Raw genomic sequence first — 25717 nt, 5'->3', positions numbered from 1 at the left:
CCCCAACACTCCAAGCATACCTGGCTCCCCATTGTTTTCTGCTGGAACCTCTGCACCTGTGCCTAAATCATTTCAATGTGCCGATCCAATGATGGAGGTCATCTCTGATGGTAAAGTGGATTATCCAGCATCAATTTTCAACCTGCTGACTTCATGAAAGAATACTGTCGGACTTTGATTCTGGACTCTGGACGCACATGAAACCATGGACGTGATTCAACTGAAACATTCCTATGTCTAGTTTTGGGCGCATTTAGCAAGTTGTTTCTCGGTGCCGGCAGCACCGTGAAAGACCCCGCTATCCAACGGCACTTTGCTGCTTTTTTTGGCCTCAGTGAGGAATACCCCGTCGAGGCAACACTTACATAATTTCCTGCACTGGCGATCTACTGGATTGGGGCAGACCTTTCCACCTCCTTCAGCGACCACGCTGCAGCCTTTGGATCCCCTCCTACTTTACCCAACTTACCTCTTCTGGAGTACTGGAGCACCTCCCTCACTCCCCCTCTTATGGGCAAGGTACCCCCGGGCCCAACCCCTGGCAAGGGCAACCTACTACCTGGGCACCTTGACACTGCTGCCTGGACACCCTGGCAATGCCAGGTTGGAAGTGTCAAGGTGCCCAGATGCCAGAAAAAGTGCCAGCGTACCATCCTGCGCAATGCCCGACAATCCAGGGTATATAATGACCTAGGAGCCCCACCAGGTGCCGTTATACTGGTCCATGTTTATGTTCACCAGTACTAAACGGTGCCCTGGTGAAGCACAGTCGGTGAATCCCAGGTCCCTGGAGAATCCGGCGAATACACATTTAAATGCGCCTAATCTGGATCTCATCCAGCGAGAGTGAGATCCAATCGTGATATCTCGCGTGACTCCGTTAAATCCCACAGAGGCAAAATTCATGCCTTCGTCCCGACACCAAATCGGGTGCAACGAATCGCGCCGAATAATTCTTATTTTGTCTGTGGTGTTTCCCCTTTATCTCTTTCTTTCCCTTATCCCTCTTACATCGTGTAAATGTACCGGGGCTATTAAGGACACCCTCTCCTATGTTTTGAGTGTGTGGAAAATAAACTAACTCTTTTAGTTTATCTTGTCTTAAATTTGCTGTGGGATTATTAATAGAGAATGGGTCACACACAAACTGAGAGGTTCAGCAAATCATTGAATACCTACAGTGCGGAAGGAGGCCATTTGGCCCAATGGAATCTGCACTGGCCATCCAAAAGAGCAACCTCTCTAGGCCCACTCCCCCACCCTATCCCAGTAACGCCACCTAAACTTTGGACACTAAGGGACAATTTTGTGTGGCTGATCCACCTAACTTACACATCTTTAAATTGCGGGAGGAAACTGGATCACCCGGAGGAAACCCACACATACATGGGGAGCAGGGGATGGAGGGAGCGAAATGTGCAAACTCCACACAAACTACAGCAGCGACGAGAGCAGGCAACCCTGCCTTGTTCCCCTGTGTAACCCGAAGCTTTATGAGCTTATATCGTTGGTCCGAACAATCTCCACCGGTGCCACATATAACACACTCCACGCCACAAACTTCGGCCTAGGACCTCAAACAGGTCCCGCCACTCCACCCAATCAAATGCCTTCTCTGCATCCATGGACACCACTACCTCTGGTACCCAACTTCTCGTTGGGGTCATTTAACAGCCTCCTTATATTACTGGAGAGTTGCCTGCCCTTTACGAAACCTGTTTGGTCATTCCCAACCAGCCCGGGACACAACCTTCAGCCCTCCCCGCCACCAACTTAGCCAGCACTTTTACATCTGTACTTAACAGCGATATGGGCCTATATGACCCACATTCTAATTGGTCTGTGGTAGTCACCACTAGCTGTATTATATGTATTACGGTAAGACACATACACTAGAGGTACAGGGTAAATCCCTGCCTGCTGGCTCTGCCCAGTAGGTGGTGTTTAAATGTGTGTGCTCGCCGGTGCTGCAACCATTCTGGTAGCAGCTACAGGAGGCACAACATCTTCGCTCAATAAAGCCTCGATTATTCCACTACTCTCTGATGAGACCATCAATTCACAAGACACGTGATTGGAAGTGAACAGTGGTTTTAATAGTCTTACAACTGAGCCTGCCTGCGACGAGATGAACTGGCAGCAAGCTCACGACTGCAGATCTTTATACTTCCGGTTAGTGGGAGGAGCCATTAGTGCATCAATTTATTGAGCAAGATTTTTAAAACGATGGAGCTTCGCATCAAGCCTGATCACCTGCAGCTGAGCCCTCAAGCAGCCATCGTTACATCCACTTTTGACCACTGGCTAGCCTGCTTTAAAAGCTACCTCCGAACATCCACTGCAGAACCCTCGGACGCACAGAAGCTCCAAGTTCTTTATTCACAGGTGAGCCCTGACATTTTTCCTCTCATCCAGGATGCACCCATTTAGTCCGAAGCAATGGAGCTCCTGAAGGAACATTACGTTCAGCCAGTCAATCAACTACACGCCAGGCACCTCCTGTCCATGAGAAAGCAACTCCCTGGAGAATCCCTAGACAATTTCTGGTGTGCTCTCTGCACATCCTGGGGATGAACTGTGACTGCCAGGCAGTTTCGGCAGTCCAGCACACAGAACTTTTAATCCGTGACGCCTTTGTTACGGGCATGAGGTCTGCGTATGTCCACCAGCGCCTATCGGAAGGGGGTACGCCTGATCTTGCGGGAACCAGGCAGCTCGCAAACTCATTAACAGTGGCCTCCCATAATGTTCAATCGTACGTCCCCGACCGCATGGCACCCTCATCGGCATTGTGGGCCCCACCAGCTACCGACTCCAGCTCACCGCAAGCCTGCGCTGCGCGGCAGCCAGCCAACCCCGGGGGGCCCAAATGCTATTTTTGCGGGCAGAACAAACACCCTTGGCAGCGCTGCCCGGCACGGAGCGCAACCTGCAACGGATGCGGAAAGAACGGACCCTTTGTTTCTGTGTGCTAGGCCCAGTCGGTCGCCGCTGTTTCTAGGCCCAGCGTTCCGACACCCCCCATGTGAGACCCAGGGGCGCCGCCATTTTCCTCCTCGCTAGCCACATGCGGCCCGTGGGCGCTGCCATCTTCGTCTCCGCAGGCCATGTGCGGCCTGTGGGCGCCGCCATCTTTAATGCCGCCCGCTATGTGCCCCGTGGGCGTCGCCATTTTTGGCGCATTTTGGACGGTGCCTCAGGACCCCTGCTCGTCTGGAAGCACGTCTGGCTATTCATCGCCTGCCGCACCTCCACCACCGCTGACCAGCCCGGGGCCTCCCAGCATCTGCCACAGTTCACCTCGATCACCCTGGACCAGTCTCAGCCCCGCAACCTCGCAACTGCAACGACAACGGTGAAAATCGATGGGCACAAGACATCCTGCCTTTTTTACTCCGGGAGCACAGACAGCTTCATCCACCCCATGATGGTAAGGCACTGCTCCCTCGCGGTACGCCCTGTTACCCAGAAAATCTCCCTGGCCTCCGGACCCATTTCATGAAATCCAGGGGTACTGCAGCGCGACCCTTACCGTCCAAGGCGTAGAGTTAGCAACTTCTGGCTCTACGTCCTCCCCCACCTCTGCGCTGCCCTGTTACTCGGCCTGGACTTCCAGTGCCACCTTCAAAGCTTAACCTTAAAATTCGGTGGACCCCTGACAACCACCCCCCCCCCCCCCCCCCCCCCTCTCACTGTATGCAGCCTCACAACCCTTAAGGTCGATCCACCTTCCTTGTTTGTGAACCTCACCCCGGATTGCAAACCCGTCGCCACCAGGAACAGACGGTACAGTGCCCAGGACAGGACCTTCATCAGGTCGGAGGTCCAACGGCTTCCGTGGGAAGGTATCTTTGAGGCCAACAATAGCCCCTGGAGAGCCCAAGTGGTAGTAGTAAAGACTGAGGAGAATTACAGGATGGTCATTGACTACAGTCAGACCATCAATCAGTACACACAGCACGATGCGTATCTCCTCGCACGCATATCTCACATGGTCAATCAGATTGCATAGTATCGGGTCTTTTCTACAATGGACCTGAAGTCCACCTACCACCAGCTCCCCATCCGCCCTGAGGACCGCCAATACACTGCGTTCGAAGCAGATGGCTGCCTCTATCACTTCCTTAGGGTTCCCTTCGGTGTCACTAATAGGGTCTCGGTCTTCCAACATGAGATGGACCGAATGGTTGACCGGTACGGACTGCAGGACACCTTCCCGTACATCGACAACATCACCATCTGCGGCCAGGATCAGCAGGACCATGATGCTAACCTCTTTAATTTCACGTACAATAAGGAGAAATGCATGTTCCGCACCAACCGCTTAGCCATCCTTGGCTATGTCTTGGAAAATGGAGTTCTAGGGCATGACCCCGACTGCATGCGCCCCCTCATATAACTCCCCCTCCCCAACTGCCCCAAGGCCCTGAAACGATGCCTGGGGGTTTTCTCCTACTATGCCCAGCAGGTCCTTAACTATGCGGACAAGGCCCGTCCACTCATTCAGTCCACAGTTTTTCCCCTGACGGCTGAGGCCCACCAGGCCTTCAACCGCATCAAGGCAGACATCGCCAAGGCCACGATGCACGCGGTCGACGTGTTCCTCCCCTTTCAGGTCAGGAGCAATGCATCGGACGTAGCTCTGGCCGCCACTCTCAACCAGGCAGGCAGGCCCATGGCCTTCTTTTCCCGCACCCTCCATGCCTCCGAAATTCGGCAGTCCTCTGTTGAAAAGGAGGCCTAAGCCATTGTGAAAGCTGTGCGGCATTGGAGGCCGGCAGGGGATTCACTCACCTCACTGACAAATGGTCGGTTGCCTTCATGTTCAATAATAGACTGTGGGGCAAGATCAAAAACTATAAGATCTTGAAGTGGAGGATCGAGCTCTCCACATATAATTACGAGATTTTGTATCACCCCAGGAAGCTCAACAAGCCCCCCTGATGCCCTATTCCATGGTACATGTGCCAGCGCACAAGTGGACCAACTCTGGGCTCTCCACTGTGACCTCTGCCACCCGTGGGTCAATTGAATTGCCTCTATAGCTTTTTTCTTCTCGCCAATCCATCCGTAGCGGGTGCCCTTGAATAATCCCTGTCTACCTCGACTATCTCAATCAGTAAACGCTTGACTGCTCCCTCCTTTTCCTATCCTCATGTGCCTTAAATGGGATAATCTCCCCTCCGGCCACCACCTTCAGTGCCTCCCAAAATGTGACCACCGACACCTCCCCATTCTGGTTCAACTCAACATACTCTTTAATCACCAACCGCACCTTATAAAACCCTCTATCTGCCAACAACTCTGAATCAAGCCTCCATCCGGCCTCTGCTCCCGTCCCAATCTGAGGCGAACCTCCAGCCAGAGGGGTGCATGGTCCAAAATGACTTTCCCTGCGTACTCTGTCCCCTCCACCCCTACCAACACCTCACAGCTCACCACAAAAATCTCAGTTCTGGAGCATACCCTGTAAGCATGCACGAAAAAGGAGTAATCCCTCCCCCCTGAATTCTTGAAGTGCCACGGGTCCACCATGCCCATCCATTCCATTTACGCTCCCAGCTCCTTTGCCACCCAGCTCCTTCCCATTGACCTGGGGCTCGACCTGTCCACCCTTGGCTCTAGAGCACAAGGTCCCTCCCATGATCAATTGGTGCATATCCGGATCGCTGCCGGAAACCCCCTCATAAACCTTACATGGTCCCAATTCGGTGCATATACATTGACCAACACCACTGCCGTCCCCGCTCACCATCACATATCTCCTCCCCCCCCCCCCCCCGCCCCCCCCCCCCCCCTCAATCCGGGTCCATCACTTCCTTCGCACTCACAAACCCCGTCTTCTTGCTCATCAAGATGGCCACCCCATGATTTTGAGTCAAACCCCGAGTGAAATACCTAACCCACCCATCCGTTTCTCAACCTAACCTGTTCCTTCATGTGGAGGTGCATCTCCTGCAAAAAGACCACCGCACTTTCAAACTCCTGAGGTGCATGAAGACCCAAGATCTTTTCACCAGTCCACCAAGCCCTTGTACGTTCCACGTTACAAGCATTACCAGGGGCTTACGCCTCCATTCCCCTCTACCGTCCGCCATCCGCTGCTTTTGGCTCTGCCCCTTCTGATATGGCCCTGTAACGGGCCCATCCAAGGTGGCTCCCTTCTCTGCCCCTGACCTCGCTTCTTCTCCAACCCTGCCATGTCACATCTCCGCCCCTTTCCCCCCCTCTCCCACCTCCCCCTTCCCCCTCAGCCATCTCCCCCATCTCGCTTCCGTTCACCAGCATTACCTGCCAGTGTGGCAACTCCTGCCCAAAGGCTCCTCCTACTAACCCCCCATCCTCGCCTCTTTATTCTGTGTAGGAGGCTCCTCACGGACCTCCCCCCTCCCCCACCCCCACCCAAATAAAGACACATCCCAAATCACAGGTCACCTCCTCTGAAAATATAGAACAAATACCGCCACAGGCAGCAAGAGCGGGGGGGTGGGGGGGGGGGGTGCTGGTTGCTGACTCCTTACAAACTTTTCACCCCTCTTACCCATTGTCAACCCAACAAGAAAAGAAATGCCTGGGAGGAAAAGAGAACCCCCCACCCCAACCTCCAATCCCCACTCTACCCGTATCCTCCGTACTCCAAAATACCGACTCCTCCGTCTCCCAATAAAGATCAGTCCTCCCCCAGTTTGTGCTCTTTAATAAAGTTATTGACCACTTCTGGGGTCTCAAAGTAATATTTCGGCCTTCACAAGTCACCCATAGTTTTGCTAGGTAGAGCATCCTGAACCTGATCTGCCGTCAATACAGCACTGCCTTGGCCCGATTTAATCCAGCACGCTATTTTGCCAGTTCAGCTCCAATGTCCTGGTATATTTGGACCTTGTTCCCCTCTTAGTCACAATTTTGTTTCTCGCTGGCCCACTGCAGGATCTTCTCTTTTTCCACAAATTTGTGGAGTCTTACAATCATCGCCTATGGCGGCTCCCCAGCTCTTGGCTACTGCCTCAGAGACCTGTGTGCTCTATCCACCTCAGGGGTTTTGCCCAGCACCCCCTTCACCACCAGCCCTGCCAGCATCCTCGAGACGTATCCCTTGGCACTCGTGTCTTCCACTCCTTCAGGCAGGCCGGCGATGCACAGATTCTGCCTTCTCGACCTATTCTCTTGTTCTTCCACATTTGCTCTCAGCATCTTGCAAAGGTCTCCTTTCGAGCCCCACCACCTCCTCCAGTGCCATCACCCGATTGCTGTGGTCCAACATCACCCTCTCCATCTCTTGGATCTGCGACCCCTGTGCCTCCAAGCACTTTTCAACCCTTACCATCGATCCCTTCAGGGGTGCCACAACCCGTTCGATGGCCTTCGATTGGTCCTCTCGCATCTCTTTCCTTTGTTGATGGAACACTTCCCGGATGAAAGTCATCAACTGTTCCATTTGGTGCTTTCCAACCTGCACTGGCCCTCTCACCTCCGCCATCTTTCCAATAACTGCTGCGCCACAGATCTCTTCCAATTCCTTGGCCAGATCGTTCACCTTCTTCTACCGGGTTTGGTAGCCAACAGACATGCCACATCCGGGGAAACCTCTCCTGCAAACTTCAGCAACACTTTACCGTCAAACTTTCTCCCGTTTTCAGGTAAAAATGCCTCTTTTCTATGCCTTTGAGCAGGAGCTGCGACCACTCATACCATGGCCACAACCGGAAGTCTGTGGCATTAACACATGACTGAGCAGAAATCATTTAAACAAGCAAACGTAGAAGGATAAGAAGTGCAAATACAGACTGGTAATATTTTGCCTTCACTATGTGGGTGGTTGAATGGCAAAGTGAGCTTCCCACTAGTTTCAGAACCTTTCCAGTTTTCATTCCATTGATTTCTCCACCAGGTTACCCACCACGGAGTGAAAGTGAAACTTATCCCTGGATGCAATTTGCTAGCTATTATCAACCAAACTGTAAAAATCTGAATATCTGCAGTTTACATTTGCAGGCAGATTAAGTAATAAATGCAATTATTGGAAACAAATGTGTGCACCTACTTTGGAGAGTAGTTGCATACGAGGTAAATCGCACGTCGCCATGTTGATCCCCAGACATGCATATTGGGGCAGGTATGGATTGCACAGCCTATTCGATTGGATGTTGCCCAAACCATCTAAAGAATAACCAACATTGTATTCAGTTATTACACAATACAGTTTAATAAAACATTGTTTTAAAAACAAGTCAGAAGAAACATGAAAGGATTGGTACCTGAGTGTAGTGTGTGCATACTGGTCCATAACATTTCAAAGGACACCTAGGGTTACAATCACGAGGATATGGAAAGCTGTAGCTCTTCACTTCATCATACCAAGGTTTCACGAGTTGTAGAATATTTCGATAACTGCACAAAATAAAAAACATTATCACTGTTAAATACATGCTCCAAAGGCAACGAGGTAGTAATTAAATAAACTTTTCCATTTATATAACATCTTGTTATATCCAATTGTGCATAACAGCCAGAATAATTATCTTTAAAATCCAGTGCCTGTTCCTGCATCAAACAAATTCCACAGTAAGCAATTAGATGAATGAACAGTTAAACTTGTTTTGATGGTGTTGGTTGTAAAAGAGATGGTGATCAGGAAACAGCCCGCTCATCTTCAAATAGTCTTCTACAATCTTTAATATCTACCTGAACTATTTGGGCAGGCAGAGCCCTGGGGTTTAACAAATCAACTATTTAAGTGCTGTACCTCTGATAATACAATACTCACCAAATACTGCACTTCCACATGTTTGGTGGTACAGAAATTGAGTATTGCTGAAAAAAGAGATATGCTGTCAAAGCTTTTCATCTTAAACTCATCAGGACAGTTCACCTTTTATAATTGGGATTCTTATGAACTGTCTGATGAATGCAAAACCAAACGTTTCAACAGCAGTTTCACTTTTCAGCAATACTCAAATACCACACTGTAGTGTAGGTTCAAAGCTTTAAGTCGGGTTTCAATCTTCTGACTTGAGAAAGAGAATGACCAATTGAAGTAAACTTACACTTTGAAAATTAAACTGCAGTTTCTCCATTGTTATTTTTAATTCATTAAACCAGTGCCCCCCCACGCCTTGTTTATTAATCTACTCTCCCTGTGCCCATGCATATCAATTTGAAATTTGTTCCAGGTAGCATTTTCCCACTGCAAATATAAAAGACATATAGAACATAGAACATAGAACAGTACAGCACAGAACAGGCCCTTCGGCCCTTGATGTTGTGCCGAGCAATGATCACCCTACACAAACCCACGTATCCACCCTATACCCGTAACCCAACAACCCCCCCCAACCTTACTTTTTAGGACACTACGGGCAATTTAGCATGGCCAATCCACCTAACCCGCACATCTTTGGACTGTGGGATGAAACCAGAGCACCCGGAGGAAACCCACGCATATGAATGTGAGTTATTAGTATCTTGACAATGTTTTCTTTTGGACATGTCTGCATGGTGCAGCCACAAGAATAGATGCCAACCTAAAGCAACTCAATTCCATTCTTTTTCTCCCTTTGCATAAAATCACCTGTCACACCAGTGAGCTGGTTTCAGAAATGAAGATGGCATAAGAGCAGAAGAAATAGGAGCAGGAATCGGCTATTCAGCCCTTTGAGCCCATTCATTCCACCATTCAATGAAATCATGGCTGCTGTTCTACTTCAACACTATTTTCCTGCATTATCCCTGTAACCCTTGATGTTGTTAATAAGTAAAAATCTATCCATCACAGTCTTGAACATACTCAGTGATGAAGCCTCCACAGCCTTCTGGGGAAGAGAATTCCAAAGTTTGCCACCCTTTGAGTGAAGAAAGTCCTCCTCATCCATTCCTAAATGGCCAGCCCCTTAATCTGAGACTGTATCCACTGGTTCTAGATCCCGGGTAAGCATCTGTCCTGTATCTACCCTGTCGAGTCCTGGAAGCACATTGTATGTTTGACTGATATCACCTCTCTTCTAAATTCCAGGGAATAAAGGCCCAATCTATCTGATCTTTCCTCATATAACAAGCCCTCCATCCGAGGAATGAATCCAGAACTGGGAGCCCTGCCTGATTTTTCCCCCTCTCTCGTCCAAGGGACCCGAGCCCAATTGTGGAGCCCCTACCACCTCCTTGGTTGAGATCAGCAAATGCAACACAGAATGGGAAGGTGAAACATACTGACCCATATGGCTCAGGATATAGGAGGGAGTTAAAATTAACTTCCATACAAAAAGGAAAAACAAACTTCCAGTTTACATTCCAAGCGGAGCAACTTAAAAAGCAAATATTCACCGTCCAGAACGAACTGACAGATTCTGTCCAAGAAATCTCAGTAAATACGATGGCCCATGGTCCCAGATACACATAGCAGCCCAAGATTCAGCAGACTTTGCTAGATTTTCATCCCACACCTGTATTGACACAAAATGAAATAAATAATTTACTTCACATTATGAACCTAAATTTTTTTTAAAATAAATTTAGAGTACCCAATTCATTTTTCCAATTAAGGGGAAATTTAGCGTGTTCAATCCACCTACCCTGCACATCTTTGGGTTGTGGGGGCGAAACCCACGCAAACACGGGGAGAATGTGCAAACTCCACACAGACAGTGACCCAGAGCCAGGATCGAACCTGGGACCTCGGCGGCGTGAGACTGCAGTGCTACCACTGCGCCACCGTGCTGCCTTAAAATGAACATGAAAATAAGTGCATTGATTTTTCCATCAATATGATATTGAATTGGCTTCTGCTGAAATAGTTTTCACGTTTAACATTTCATTTTCCATTCTCATTTCTGGTGAAGAATCATGCTCATTATGTTACAAGAATAATTTTCCTCATTTTGATAAACATCTTTGAAATGATGATAAATTTCCACTGACTGCTGTGTATTGTGATGGAGGAAGATTGAGGAACAATTTGTTTAGGTCTGTTTTCCTGCTTGGATATCAGGATGCGCAATGGCCCTGCATTAGGTTTAATTGAAGTGGGCAGCATTCAAATTTCTTTCTCGTTCATCATCTAAATTATTTCAATTGGAAAAGAGGAGAGATCCAATGTTTCACAGGAGGCGCTCGATGCAAACTGTGAGCAGAGAGCAGGTGGCCAATAACGGTAAATCCCAGAAGCTGTCCCTGAGAAGCAGTCTTCAGGGTTTCAAGAAGTTCTCATCCATGCCAGTATTCTCCCCCCCCCCCCCCCCCCCCCCCCCCCAAATCTCATGTGCTCTAATTATGTTTACTAACCTCTTGTGTTGGACTTTATCAAAAGCTTTCTGAAAATCTGAAGTTCTGATACAGGAATGATGGCCTGTCAATATCGGTCAAGGTCAAGAAATAAGTCACATGAAACATCTGCCACCAACCTTTTCATTCTACCACACACCTATCACTCACCCATCAGCAATTGTTAGCAATCAGAACTCTGGGATAAGGCAGGGCCATGGTAGAATGCTCTTCCAGAGAGCCAGTACAGACTCAACGGGCCAAATGGCCTTGTTCTACACTGTAAATACCCTGTAATTTTGTGAACATGAGATTCAGATACTCCACCTCACCTTTGCATATATATCAATAGTGCCAGCCTCACACTCACCACCCATTGTCTCCACATATCTCCAGTTAGTCAGCAATGGCAGCCACTTTGCAAACCCACTCAGCGGCATTCTATCCTCTCTCTTGCAGGGCAAGGTGGTACATAACAGGAAGAAGCAGACTAGAACCAGAGGGGACAGGCATGCCTGCATTACCTGAGAAGATATTCTGCATCATGGAGCTACTTGTGGTAGATGGTGTTGCATATGGGATCAATGAGAACTTTGAGGATCACAGTATATTCCTGCCTTATGCTCCTTCTCAAATTCCACCTGACCCTCATCCTGCTATCCACATGAAGTTAAAGCTTCGGATGGTGTGACCCTGAACTACTTGCTTTCCACTCCCAACCCCCTTTCTTCATCCAGGCATTCTGTATTTAGACTTTCAAATATCTAAGAAGTGCTGCTTGGAGAGTTAGTGATGAGGAAGACTGGGAGTAACACTAAACCTTTGATGAAGTAGCACCATCACGTGGTCCGACATTCTCAGCCACCAACCCAGTGGCTCTTATTTCAGAATGCTGCTGTAAAGGATACTGCTATGCTATTTGGCAAATTGTTTCAAAGGTGTGGAATTGTGGAGCAAAGGAGATGATGGAATGACATCTCAAGCGAACCAGAGTCTGAGTGTCCTCCCACAGAGTGTCCTCCCTCGTCTTCTTCCATGAACACAAAGCTTCCCCTCTCTACAGCCTATGCCCCATTTTTAAATCATGCCTCAGCCCAAAAGAGCCTCCAACTGTATGTCGCAGTACCAAAACAAACATTCACCTGACAAGCTGACCAACTCTCCTGACCTCCTTGCCAGGATCCAGCACCATTCCCTTGAAAATCCTAAATATTAGCAAAACACCTCCAAATAAATTAACACAGTACTTCCAATAACTCTATAGTAGAGTGAGGGTTGACCCCTGAATTCATGCTCAGCTTGGTGTGCTTAAGAGGGGATGTTAGTTGTGCCTGCATGGTCTGAAATGGTAAATCACTGCCAAATGAGCATTGCAGGCCGTTTGATGTCAGGATCCACTTACTTGGTATGTTTTTGTGGTCGTATGACTAGAGGTACTACGGCACCTGGGAGTGTGAGCTACCATTGGTGGAGAAAGCTTGCTGCTCATTGGCCCAAGTGTTGCTTTTTCATTGGTCAAGACGTAAGGTAGCTCCGCCCAATGAGGCGGGGTATAAGAACACGTGTTTCCCAGCAGCCATCGTTCTTTCTGTACTCGAGCTTACTGAGCTGAATTTCATGTCCAATTTATTTTTTTTGTTATTTCTGGCTACATCATTGGAATCATAAAGAGCATCTTCGGAATTCGCTAAAAATAACAAACATGAGAAATGTCCTGACGGAGTTTACTGTCTCTCAAATACATGATGGCTGGAGGAAACATTCCTCCAAACTGCCTCATTTTCAAATAATAACACAAATTTGTATTTATGTAGCAGCTTTTTTTTATTTGTTCATGGGGCTTGGGCGTCACTGGCTGGGCTAGCATTTATTGCATTCCCTAATTGCCCTTGAAGGTGAAGTTAAGAGCCAACTGCATTGCTGCGGATCTAGACATATAGACATTGAATTAGAATTTACAGTGCAGAAGGAGGCCATTCAGCCCATCAAGTCCGCACCAGCCCTTGGAAAGAGCACCCTACTTAAGCCCACACCTCCGCCCTATCCCAGTAACACCACCTAATCGTTTTGGACACTAAGGGCAATTTAGCATGTCCAATCCACCTAACCTGCACATCTTTGGAATGTGGGAGAAAACCGGAGTACTCGGAGGAAACCCGCGCAGACACGGGGAGAACGTGCAGACTCCGCACAGACAGTGACCCAAGCCGGGAATCGAACCTGGGATCCTGGAGCTGTGAAGCAACTGTGCTAACCACTGTGCTACCGTGCCGCCCATTTGGAGTCACATGTAGGCCAGACCAGGTAAGGATGGCAGATTTTCCAGTGGATCAGATGGTTTTTTACAACAATCGACAATGATTTCACAGTTACCATTAGACTTTTAATTCCAGACTTACATTGAATTTAAATTTCACTATCTGCAAAGGCGGGTTTTGAACCTGGATTACTAGTCCAATGTCAGTACTGCAATCTCACCTTTAATAAGGACATGAGGAGTCAACATCGAGTAAAGTAAATAACTTATTTGTTTTTACAATGTGATATATACACTGCCCGGTAGATCCCTTTCTCTCTCTCTAGTCGGTGTCTCACCTTTTATATAGGTGTTAATAGAGATCCCTCGCTCCTATTGGGGGAGCTTGTACACCTCAAGGACCATGGGCAAGATAATTATTCCCACCCCGTAGGTCGCGTGCAGGATATTACATCACCCTCTCTTCCAACATAGGAAAATATTCCAAAGCACACCACAGCAACATTATAAAGTAAACTATGACACAAAACCACATAAAGAGCTATTAGGACTGATGATCAAAAGCTCGGTTTTAAAGGAGGTAAGAGAGGGAGGAAGGATTAGGGAGGCAATTCCAGAGTTTAAGGCAGCTGGAGGCATTATTGAACTAATTATAGTCAAACAACCAGAGTACAGAGGTCTTACAGGGTTGTCGGGCTGGAAGAGACTACAGAGATAGGGAGGGGAAAAATCACAGGGGGAAATTAAAACAAGGATGTGAATTTAAAAATTGAATCATTGGTTAAATGAGAGCCATTACAAGTCAGCAAGCATCGAGGTGATGGGTGATTGGGACTTGGTGTTAGTTAGAACATGGGCAGCAGGATTTTGGAACAACCCCATGTTTATGGAAGGTCAAACAAAAGAGGTGGCCCTGGAATGCATTAAAATAGCCAAGTTTTGATGTAAATATGCATGACTGAGGGACATGTACAAATTTTAGACTAATATCTAATGTACCTTCCAAACTGTCCACGACGAGATCTATCTTCACACTGAGGACATCTTCCACTATGTTGTGTGACACGACGACCGTGCAACTTGGGATAGATTCAGAACAGATCTAACAGCTCACAATTGGACACTTATCAGCAGCAGGAGATTTGTATATAACACAATCTGTAACCTCATGGCCCATCACATCCCCCACTCTACCATTCCCATCAAACCAAGAGCCTTCAATGAAGAGTGAAGGAGTGCATGCCAGGGACAGCACCAAACATACCTGAAAATGTGGTGTCAACCTGGTGAAGGTGTAACACGGTGCTTGCATTCCAGACAGCTGATGCAGCATCGCCTCTGACATTCAATGGCATTACCATCGCTCAATTCCCCATCGACATACTGGAGGTTACCATTGACCAGAAACTGAACTGTACTAGCCATAAAAATACTGTGGTTACAAGAGCAGGTCAGAGTCTGGGAATTCTGGAACAATAGCTCACGTCAACTCTCGCAAAACCTGTTCACCATCTACAAGGCACAAAACAGGAGTGTGATACATTCCACTGGCCTGGATGAATGTGGCTCCAAACTCAAGAAGCTCAACACAATCCAGGAAAAAGCAGCCCACTTGATCAGCATGCTATCCACATTTACTCGCTCCACCACCGACCCACAATGTGTTACATATACAAGATGCACTGCAACAAATTACCAAGGTTCCTTCAACAGCACCTTCCAAACCTCTAACTTCTACCAGTTCGAAGGACAAGGTCAGCGGATCTGTAGGAATAACACCAGCTGCAAGTTCCCCTGCAAGCCACATATCATCCTGGCTTGTAGCTATACTATTGTTCCTTCACTGCCACTGGGTCATAAACCTGGAACTCCTTCCCTAACAGCACTATGGTTGGTGTATTTGTACCACATAAACTGCAGCAATTCAATAAGGCGGCTCGCCACTACCTTCTCAACAGCAATTAGGGATCAGCAGCAAATGTTGGCCTGGTCAGCGATATCTGCATCCCTTGAAGGAATAAAACATTTCTTTTGCAAGCTATAAATATAAAAATAGTAAAACTGATACATGTATCATGCATTCTAGGGTCCTATAAATATTCTTATAACAGATAATACTGTTTTAAGTTCTTTATACTTAACTGTTAGATTTCTATGTAACAGCACTGTAATAGAATTCCCTGCGGGAACGATTATTTGCACAGCAGATTTATATTGTTTCCCTAGAGACAGGCAGCACTGCTGTCCGTCCATTACCTGTGCAACTCACCTCCCCTCTGTCTTCTCATTGTTAATATGCCTAAAGAAGATCTTTACATACCCTTTTATGTTCATAACTTCACTGCGGTGGGGGTCCTGAGAAAATACACCCTTTTGTTGTCTTAAACAAAGCAAAGGTTTCTTGCATTACAAACTGGAAAATGGGTTCCTGACCTTTAACTGCCATACCTCAAAGTTAGAGAAGTTTATTTGTTATTAGGATGGGGTAGCCGATGCTGTTCGGACCTCGACTAGCCTACTTGAAAGGGTGGTGGAAATAGATTCAATAGGAACTTTTAAAAGACAATTAAACATATACTTGAAGAGGACTAATTTTCAGAGTTCTAGGGGAAAATTCTGAGATCTAAATCGGATAGTTCCTCCAAGAGCTGGCTTGGGTATGAATAGCCACATGGCCTCTTTCTGGGCTGCTAGATTCTATAATTCTAGGCAACATACGTGCGAACATAGCCATGGGGGGGACAAGCATTTTTTTCTTACTGGATCAGACTAGAATCATTTGAACTTAGACAAGGGAAACAAGCAAATTAGATTCAACCAAATGCCATTCAACGGTAATGGAAAAGTCTGACATCCTATTCACAGCTTCAAATTTACAGTGCCAAAGTCAGTAGCTAAAAACAGATGATGGGTGGAATCCAAAAGAGGGTGTGTTAAATCTGTCTGCCAATGTCGATTTGGCCATAGAGTATTCCTGTGAGTCAGACGAAAACCCTGGAAAGTTCACAATCACACTAGTAATTGTACACTTGGCCTCAAAGGTTCTTGTCAGGCCATGGATTCGAGACACATCGTATTCCTGAAGATCTGTTCCTTGTCAGTCAGTCATCTGAAAGTCACACTTTCTCCCTTTCAAAAATCTTGAATTTGGAAAAAACTAATAACTTACCTCACGGTACTACTGTGGGGATCCTTTGAAAATACATCCTTTTTGTTGTCTTAACCAACGCAAATGTTTCTTGTGTTACTAACTGGAAGATGGGTTCCTGACCTTTAACTGCCATACCTCCAGCTGAGGCTCAAAGTTAGAGACGTTCATTCATCATTAGGATTGGGTAGCCCACGCTGCTGTCAAAGTTGCATTTTGAATTTTCAAACACATCCACACTTAATGCTTGTTTAACGTTTACCTACACATCACTTGAGGTTTTGGTCTAACTGGGAATGGTGGCCCACATCCTGAAGTCCCTTTTCTTGTAGCCACCTTCCTTGGTCTATTGCCTGTGGTGTATACTGATGCATAAAGACATATTCATAAAGGACATTCACAGAAAGAATAGTTGCAGACACACAGATCTCTTTGAATGCTTAACATCAGTGTTCAGCCAAATGTGAAAACCTCAACCAACTTTTTCTCTGCCATAGAGAAACTCATGAGCAACCTGCATTCACAAACTCTTACATGTAGTCTTTGCTGCAAAATTATTCAAAATCTATTAAGAAATATAAGTTTTCTCCTGAAGATGCTGAGTAATTGGAAAAGCACTTCCACCATCTACCTGGTATGTTGGTGGAAAACTGGGCAGATGCTGAAGTAGGTGATAGTCCAGTGCTCCATCCCATTTCCCATAACTTGTCCAGCTAATTAACATTACAATTGCTGGACGATACTGGAAACTGGATGAGGGTGAATTTCTGCAGGCGTTCTCCAGATTGTATAACTCAACTTCAGCAGGTGCCACAGAAACCCCCGCTGAGAAATTTAGCCCCTTTATTTCTTATTCCTGTTTCAAGATCTCTCTCTCTTTCTCTCACTCTCTGCAACTCAAATAGTCATCTTTCACTCATCTTCCTTCCCAGCAAAGGACTTTATCGTTCAACAATATATCTCTCACTCTGTTCCTGAATAGGTCCTCTTCTTATAGAGTCATAGATGTTTAGAGCATGGAAGCAGGCCCTTTTGCCCAGCTTGTCAATGCCATCCATATCACAAAGCTAGTCCCACTTGCACACATTTGGCCCATATCCCTCTATACCCACCGTGTCCATGTAACTGTCTTACTGCTTTTAAAGAAAAGATTGTACCCACCTCTACCACTGCCTCTGGCAGCCCATTCCAGATGCTCATCACCCGCTGTGTGAAACATATTTCCCTCTGGTCTCTTTTTTATCTCTCCCCTCTCACTTTAAACCCTCTAGTCCTAGACTCCTCTACCTTTGGGAAAAGGTGTCGACAGCTACCTTATCTATGCTCCTCATTATTTTATAGACCTCTATAAGATCACCCTAACGCTCCAGGGAAAAAAGTACCAGCCTATCCAGCCTCTCCTTATAGCACAGACCATGACATCCTGGTAGCATCCTCATAAATCTCTTCTGCACTCTTTCTAGTTTAACAATGTCCTTCTAGAACTGAGCACAGTGTTGCACGTGTGGCTTTATCAATGACTTGTACAACTTAAACAAGCAGTCCCAATTCCTGCATTCAATATTCTGACCAATAAAACCTAGCATGCTGAACAACTTCTTCACCACCCTGTCCACCTGCGACTCCACCTTCAACCCTCTCACAAATCCAGCCTCTCCCCTCTTTCCCAACCAATGAAGGTTGGGAAAGTTATCTTTAATAGAATCTAATAGGGTTTCTCTCAACATCTCTCCTTTGCTACAGGGTCTTTCTTTATCTTTAATGGGTGTGAGGTGGGAAAAAAGGAATGTCTTCTGTCTCTTGTTCACAAGTTCTCTTCTGTCTCTTCCTTGTCTCTCCACCCTACATCTGCACTCTTGCTCAGCAAGGTCTCCCTTCCTTCTCTCATTAAAGCTTACTTTTGTCTTTTCTCCCTTCAGAAAGAAATCTCTCCTCCTCTCTGACAGCACGATGCCTTTAGCTGTCCCTTTCCACCCTGCTCCCCGCCCTTAACAGATTCTCTCTCATTCTCTTTAACCGTTTGGCAACATCATCTAATTTTTCTTTAATCACCCTCTGAAGTGCCATTTGTCTCTCTCTAAACTTTCAACAGAAGGAAAAAACATATGTGCCTTCAAGCCTAAAACTCATATTGAAACCATTGAGTAATTGAAGTACAAAGAATTATCTGAACTCTTTCACCAAATTATTTTCTAAAGCATCATTAAACTTTTTTTGCTGTATCTGGCCCTAAATATTTGTAATGGAACTGAACCTTAAATGCGCCAGTCTATGTTTTTAAAGGCTCTAATTACATTTTAGGAAATAACCCTGAAAATTGACTCAATTGGAACAATCCAAGTTGAACAAAAAATTGCGTCCCTGGAATTTTTTTTACACACACTTTTATTTTCTTGATTGCATCAGATTTGGGAGACGGCCACACAGCTGCTCTGCAGACAACAGCCATGGGGTATACGCATGTCTATAGGTCAAATCGGGTCATGTTGGGTTTCAGAGGGGTAAAGAAGTTGAGACTTGGCAGCTCAGGAACACAGTGAACGATTGCGGTGGAAGCTGTTGAGACACAGGTCAGATATAGACCTTGGGTTGGATAGAGTGAAAACAACAAGGGTGGAAAAGAAGCGCGCTGGAAACTCTCTGGGTGGCCTCTTATGTTTTTAAAGGCAAATTTTAGTAGATAGTTATATGGTGAAGATGAAGTTTGTGAAGAGGCTGCTGCTGAGGAAGCAAGAGATAGCATTGATTGTGAGACTCGGTGATCAGTGCTCAGTGTCATTTTTTTTTATCAGTCCTGTAATCCTTCACACCAAGGAAAAGCCGAGGAAGAATGGAGTTTCTGAGAGGAAATTAAGCAGATATTTCATGTGTAACCTTACAGTTTCATACTTCCAAAGGGAAACCTTGCTTCCCATGTGAAGGAAGCTGTTTGGCCCATTGTGTCTGTGTCATCTCCTCTTTCATCACACTGAACTTTTTTCTCCTCCAGACAGTTAAGCCTGCTCGGCGTTTTATCATCTGCTTCTATTCTTATATTGACTGTAATTATGTTGACCCTTATTTTTCCTGCTTTTCTTACTTTTTTTGATGTCCCAGTTCTCTCACAGTTTTTCCTTACTCCTCTCATATTTTTTATTTTAACAGCCTTCTGCTTCAATTTTAAAAGCTCCTGACCTTTCTCTGGACTCTCTTAAACCTGAAACCTCTCCCTTTCCTATCATATCAGTGTTAACTCCCCCCCCCCCCTCCCCCCACTGCTCCGATTACCTTCTCCGTAAAGACAATGCTGCCATTTCTTTTCAGATGAAGAAATCTCCCTTCAGCATAGCCTTGCCCTTTTCCACAAGTGGTCCAACGCCCCACACCAGCCTCCTGCAACAGCCCAGAAGCCTCACACATTGGTCTCCTTCAACTTCATCTCTCTCACCTGTGCACTGCAAAAGCAAAATATTGGGGATGCTGGAAATCTTAAATAAAAACAGAAAATGCTAGAAAAACTCACTACGTTTGGCAGCATCTGTGGAAAGACAGAAACAGAGATAACGCCGTTAGTGTGTATGAATCTTCTTCAGCGCTAAAAGAAGAGTCATTTGGACTCGCAACATTCACTTTATTTTTCTTTCTCGACAGATGCTGCCAGATAGACTGTTAATGTAGTCACTTTCTTAGCCAAAATATTTTTCCACTCCTCCGTAGAGATCCTTCATCCAGGCGTCAAGGTGACAAGGTACAATTCAGGGCCCTTGATCACCAACTGCAAGGAAATTGATGCTCCATGTATAGAATCCTCCACAGGTACCATTCTCCTATTTTAGTAATCGATATGCCTCAGACTTCCCTGGTTATACCATTAGCTCACTGGGCTAAATCGCTGGCTTTTAAAGCAGACCAAGCAGGCCAGCAGCACGGTTCGATTCCCGTACCAGCCTCCCCGAACAGGCGCCTGAATGTGGCGACTAGGGGCTTTTCACAGTAACTTCACTGAAGCCTACTCGTGACAATAAGCAATTTTCATTACTACACTGTATCATAATGCCACTCAGAGCTACGACCTTCTCAGTACTTGCCATGGCCCGGCATATCCTCCACTCTATCATTACACCACTTGAAGGAAGTACTGAGGGTGGCAAGGGCACAGAATATACTTTGGGAAGGGGACTTTAATATCCACTAGTAGGAGTCACCACCGCACAGTCCTGGTGGAAACAAAGCCCCATCTTCCTATTCAGTATACCGTACAACGTGTTGGGTGGCATGATCAACCCTGGTTCAATGAAGAGTGCAGGAGCGCATGCCAAGAGCAGCACAAGGCATATCAAAAAATGAGATTTCAACCTGGTAAAGCCACAACACAGGACTACATGCATGCTAAACACCATAAGCAGCAAGTTATAGACAGAGCAAAGCGATGCCACAACCACCAGATCAGATCTAAGCTCTGCAGTCCTAACACACCCTAGCCAAGCAGTTCCAGTACAGGTACAACACTGGCATCTACCGGCAATGTGAAAAATTACCCAGGTATGTCCTGAACACAAAAAGCAGGACAAATACAACCCAACCAATTTCTGCCATTTCAGTCTAATTTCAATCATCATAAAGTGATGGAAGGGGTCATTAACATTAAAAGTGACAGTTAATTAACAATAACCTGCTCACTGACACTCTATTTGGGTTCTGCCAGGGTCGCTCAGCTCCGAACTTCATTACAGCCTTGGTTCAAATATGATGTCTGTAGTGGAGACCTTGGTGCAGGAGATGCACTCCATGATGGGGGATGTCCGCCCCATGGTTCAACTCGTGACCTCTATGTCTGAGGGCATGTGTGCCATCATGCAGGCTTCAAATGGGCAGCACGATGGCACAGTGGTTAACTGTGCCTCACACGGACCTGGGTTCAATTCTAGCCTTGAGTGACTGACTGTGTGGAGTCTGTCAGGGGCTGGTTTAGCACAGTGGGTCAAATCGCTGGCTTGTAATATAAAACAATGCCAGCAGCGTGGGTTCAATTCCTGCACCAGCCTCCCCGAACAGGCGCCGGAATGTGGCGACTAGGGGCTATTCACAGTAACTTCATTGAAGCCTACTCATGACAATAAGCTATTATTATTAAATTAGTTTGCACTTTCTCCCTGTGTTTGCGTGGGTTTCCTCCGGGGCTCCAGTTTCCTCCCACAGTCCAAAGATGTGCAGGTTAGGTGGATTGGACATGCTAAATTACCACTTAGTGTAACCTGAAAGTAGGCACAGATCCTCAATGGGACACCCGCCAAGGCCACCTCAGGCAACAGGGCATAGAAGGCAGCAGGTCCTCTCAACCTCAACTGTGGATATTGGGGATACACCTCAACATAGCAGGAGGGTGATGAAGAGTATGAAACTATACACAACTATTGGGCATGGATGAACCTCGGCACGAATAGAGATAAGTCACCAGTGTATTAAAAATCACGTTGTTCGCCCATACAGATCCTCCACACTGAGATGTCATGGTGCCATGCTCTGCAAACCCCCCAGGCACACTCGGCACTTCATTGCTGTGGAGTGTGAGAATGGCAGTGTGATGTCTCTCCCACCACCCACTGATGATGCAGTAAAGATGTGGTGCTGCTGGCACACCTCCCCACCCCAGACACACTCCTCCCCTCCCCCCCCACAATCTCTGTCAGGCAAGAGTCAGACATACCACTGAGGATAAGAGGAGCATCGCTTTGTCCTTACTGCAAGTATCACCACTGCAGCATCCGGCCAATCACTTTAACCTTGCGATGACCTCCCGCAGGCACTTCAGTAATGAATGGATGTCAGATACCATGATGGGAGAAATCTTCACAATCTAGTCCTGGGCATTGCCAAATCGAGAGTCAATGAGGGCATTTCTAGCCCTACACCCCATCATCCTTTCTATTCCTCCCCAGCAGGCTGCTCCTCGCCGCCCTCCTCAACATTCCCCTCAGCTGAGGAGATGTCCTTCTGGTCCAGCTGCTCTCCCTGCTGCAATGCCAGATTGTGCAGAACACAGGAGACCACTATGGAGCCTGTATTGGAAGGCTCCCCCTGACTGGTCCAGCCACCAGGACTGCATTGTGAGCAGTCCAATCGCCTGCTCTACCGGCGCGCACATGAACGCATGGATGTCATTATAGCAAGTCTCAGCGGGTGTTTGTGGCCTCCGCACTGGCATTATCAGCCTACACCTGGTTGGTAAACATTGTTCCCAAGGAGCCGTTCCTCCAGCTGCTGCCCTCATTCAAAATGGTTAGGACCTGTGGGCGCTGTAAGATGTAATTATCATGGACACTGTCCGGGAATGAGTACATCCAATCCCATTCCCAACCTGCATAAGGCGCATCCCATGGTCACCGACAATCTACATGCTGAGGGACTGGAATCCCTTGTGGTTCAAAAATGGCACCCAAGGCCATCAGGGGGCGTGCTAAGCTATGTGGGTTTAGTCGATGACACCCTCCACCAGGGGCATGCCTGCTCTGTGTGCGAAGCTTATGGCCCTGGCGTCCTGGCTCGGCTGATTCCGGTCCAAGGTGATGTACATGTGAACCCTCGCAAATAGCAGGTCTGTGACCTCCCTTTTGCACTTGTGCACAGCTGACTGAGATATGCAGCACAGGTTGCTGGTGCAGCCCTGAAACAAGTTGCTGGTATAGAGGTTCAGAGAGGCAGTGACTTTCAGGGCCACAGGCAATGGGTGACCTTCCAGCTCATGTGGTGCCAACTCTTGTATTACTTGGCACAGGTGGTCCACCATTCCCTGGAACAGATGCAGTCTTCTTCAGCACTGGATCAATGACACCTGGAGGTAGGAAGTTCTATGCCGGAATACCCTTGGTCAGTAGTGTCTCCTCCGAGGCTCTGACATCAATGGTCCTGCTCCTGGTAGATCAACAGTCCCTGCCTCCCCTTCCTCTGAGGACGCTGTTCCTGGCCACGTGCAGCAGCATATTGATGTCACTGCTGCTGGTTGATTGCAATCAATAGAACTGCCAACTCAACTGGCTGCATGAAGCTCCAGAATCATAAACTGAAGAGAACATCACAGTGAGCAATGAGAAGTCCTAACAATGCCCTAAACCATAGCCCTCCCAATATCTGGGACATCTACCCATATGCATCCCCCTATGTGAGTGCCTTACCACTAAGCCTCACTCCCTTCCCTGTCACACATTAACCACTTCCCCACAGTTGTCCCTCTCAACTCCACTTGAATGAAGCGCTTCAATCCTTGAGAGCCTCAGCGGTTTGCGCGCCTCCTCCATGGGTGAGCAGTGAGGGCAGTTGAGTGCATTCAATGAACATGCATTCTAACCTCATAGAGAAACAAGTCACTACCCCCTGAATCACTTGAATGAGATGACTGACGAGAAATGTCGCCATACAGCTTGAATTAGGGGCCATATCTGTGGCACCTCTGTGTTGCGTGAACATGAGCATGAGCCTTAGCATTCAATGCTTGGGGGCTAGGCTTCCAAAGGGTTAAACGTTGGACATCAATCAGTGGCACACTCATGCATTGCAATGCTGATTAAATTGACACAATTGACTTATCAAGGAAGGGTCAGCAAGCTGATTAGGCAATTAACATCTCCTTGTGGCAGGCGAGGCAACCTAATGCATGTGAAGATTGCAGTTAACATGTCAACGTCATCCTTAAAGGGCATCCTTAATCTGCAGCTCTGATGGGCCGTGGATTAAACACGCATTCCAATTTGAACAGCCAGCCACTCAGACTCTAATCCCTGACGGCCTGGCCTCCATAACTAGTGGCCTTGAGCTTCTGTATAGCTCTTTCCCTCTGGCTTCACAGTGCTGCCTGAGTGTTGGGGCTTCATTCTCACTGCAGTCTCCTCCCCTTATGTGAGGATCTTCAGGCCTCATGAGGCTAGAAAACATCCCTTGTCAGAGTTTCCCACTCTGTCCATTCAGTCTGGCCTCTCACGGGACCCCACCCAAGAACCTCACAGCTGCCCCCAGTGCTGACCCTATGGATTCACCTGCTCCTATCATTTTCCCGCTTCCACTCTGGAAGGGCAATCCCTCAGCGGTTATAGCGCCACAGGTCCAGCATGAAGGACACATGAAGCGCTGCCTGCATACCAGCCAGCGGACCCCTTTAAACCTAGAGACTCACAGACAGGACAAACCACTAAGGCATGTGAGTGACCTCACGCTCTGAGATGCCGATACTGAACCACCCTCCCCACCCCCCCCTCCCTGATCCCAAGTTGCATTTATCTGGGTCCCATGTGTCCCGTCTGCTGCCCTCTGTGCAACTGGCACTCTGGATGGTACTATGACTTGAGGGATGACCTTCGATATCCCCTTTGGAGGTGAGATCTCCAGGTTCTCGTTTTCATACAGCTGTTGTAAATTGTGCCAGCAAACACTGAATATTCATTGAAGGCAGGAAGTCTCGGCAGGAGGGCTCGCTAATTATGTTACAATATATTAAAATGAGCTTCCTTGTCTTCTGGGGCATTTTTCTTGTCACACCAATGATGAGGAGCCTGGAAAATTAGAAAATGTGATTTCACCGATGAGAATCGCATATTTCGATGCTCACCAAATTTCCTACCCGCATCGCCATTCTCGTTGATAGCTAACATGGGCTCAAAATCTCCATTGTGTAAACAGTCAGAATGCAGCATAGGGTGTGGCTTTCTGGCTGTTTATGCTGACACGGGTGTTACGGTCCTGCTGACCGTGCCATCCCCGCCACGAGTTTCCCGGCACACGTTGGCAACAGCGGGACCAGAAGATCCTGCCATCGGCCATTGGCAAACTGTCCTTCCCGCTGCAGAACACACCGCGGAAGTTTTTAAAATTAATTTAGAGTACTCGATTCTTTTATTTTTCCAATTACGGGGCAATTTAGTGTGGTCAATCCACCTACCCCTGGGCAGCACATTGGCACAGTGGTTAGCACTGCTGCCTCACGGCGCCGAGGTCCCAGGTTCGATCCCGGCTCTGGGTCACTGTCCGTGTGCAGTTTGCACATTCTCCCCGTGTTTGCGTGGGTTTCACCCCTGTGGTGAACCACTGCA

At 47.3% G+C, this 25717-nt stretch overlaps 1 protein-coding gene across 1 annotated transcript in view; it reads right to left on the bottom strand.

The window, feature by feature from the left end:
• pi15a (peptidase inhibitor 15a) overlaps positions 1-25717 on the bottom strand; it is a 48313-nt gene that overhangs the window by 6458 nt on the left and 16138 nt on the right. The window contains exons 3-5 of the mRNA XM_038809638.1: positions 10318-10436; positions 8256-8388; positions 8042-8157 (exon numbers count right to left, since the gene is read on the bottom strand). Coding sequence (XP_038665566.1) covers positions 8042-8157; positions 8256-8388; positions 10318-10436 — 368 coding nt within the window. The remainder of the gene's footprint in view (positions 1-8041; positions 8158-8255; positions 8389-10317; positions 10437-25717) is intronic.

Source organism: Scyliorhinus canicula, chromosome 10 (assembly GCF_902713615.1).
Source record: "Scyliorhinus canicula chromosome 10, sScyCan1.1, whole genome shotgun sequence".
NCBI lineage: Eukaryota > Metazoa > Chordata > Chondrichthyes > Carcharhiniformes > Scyliorhinidae > Scyliorhinus > Scyliorhinus canicula.
Note: the sequence above shows the minus strand (reverse complement) of the source record. Positions and strands in the feature narration are given on the sequence as shown.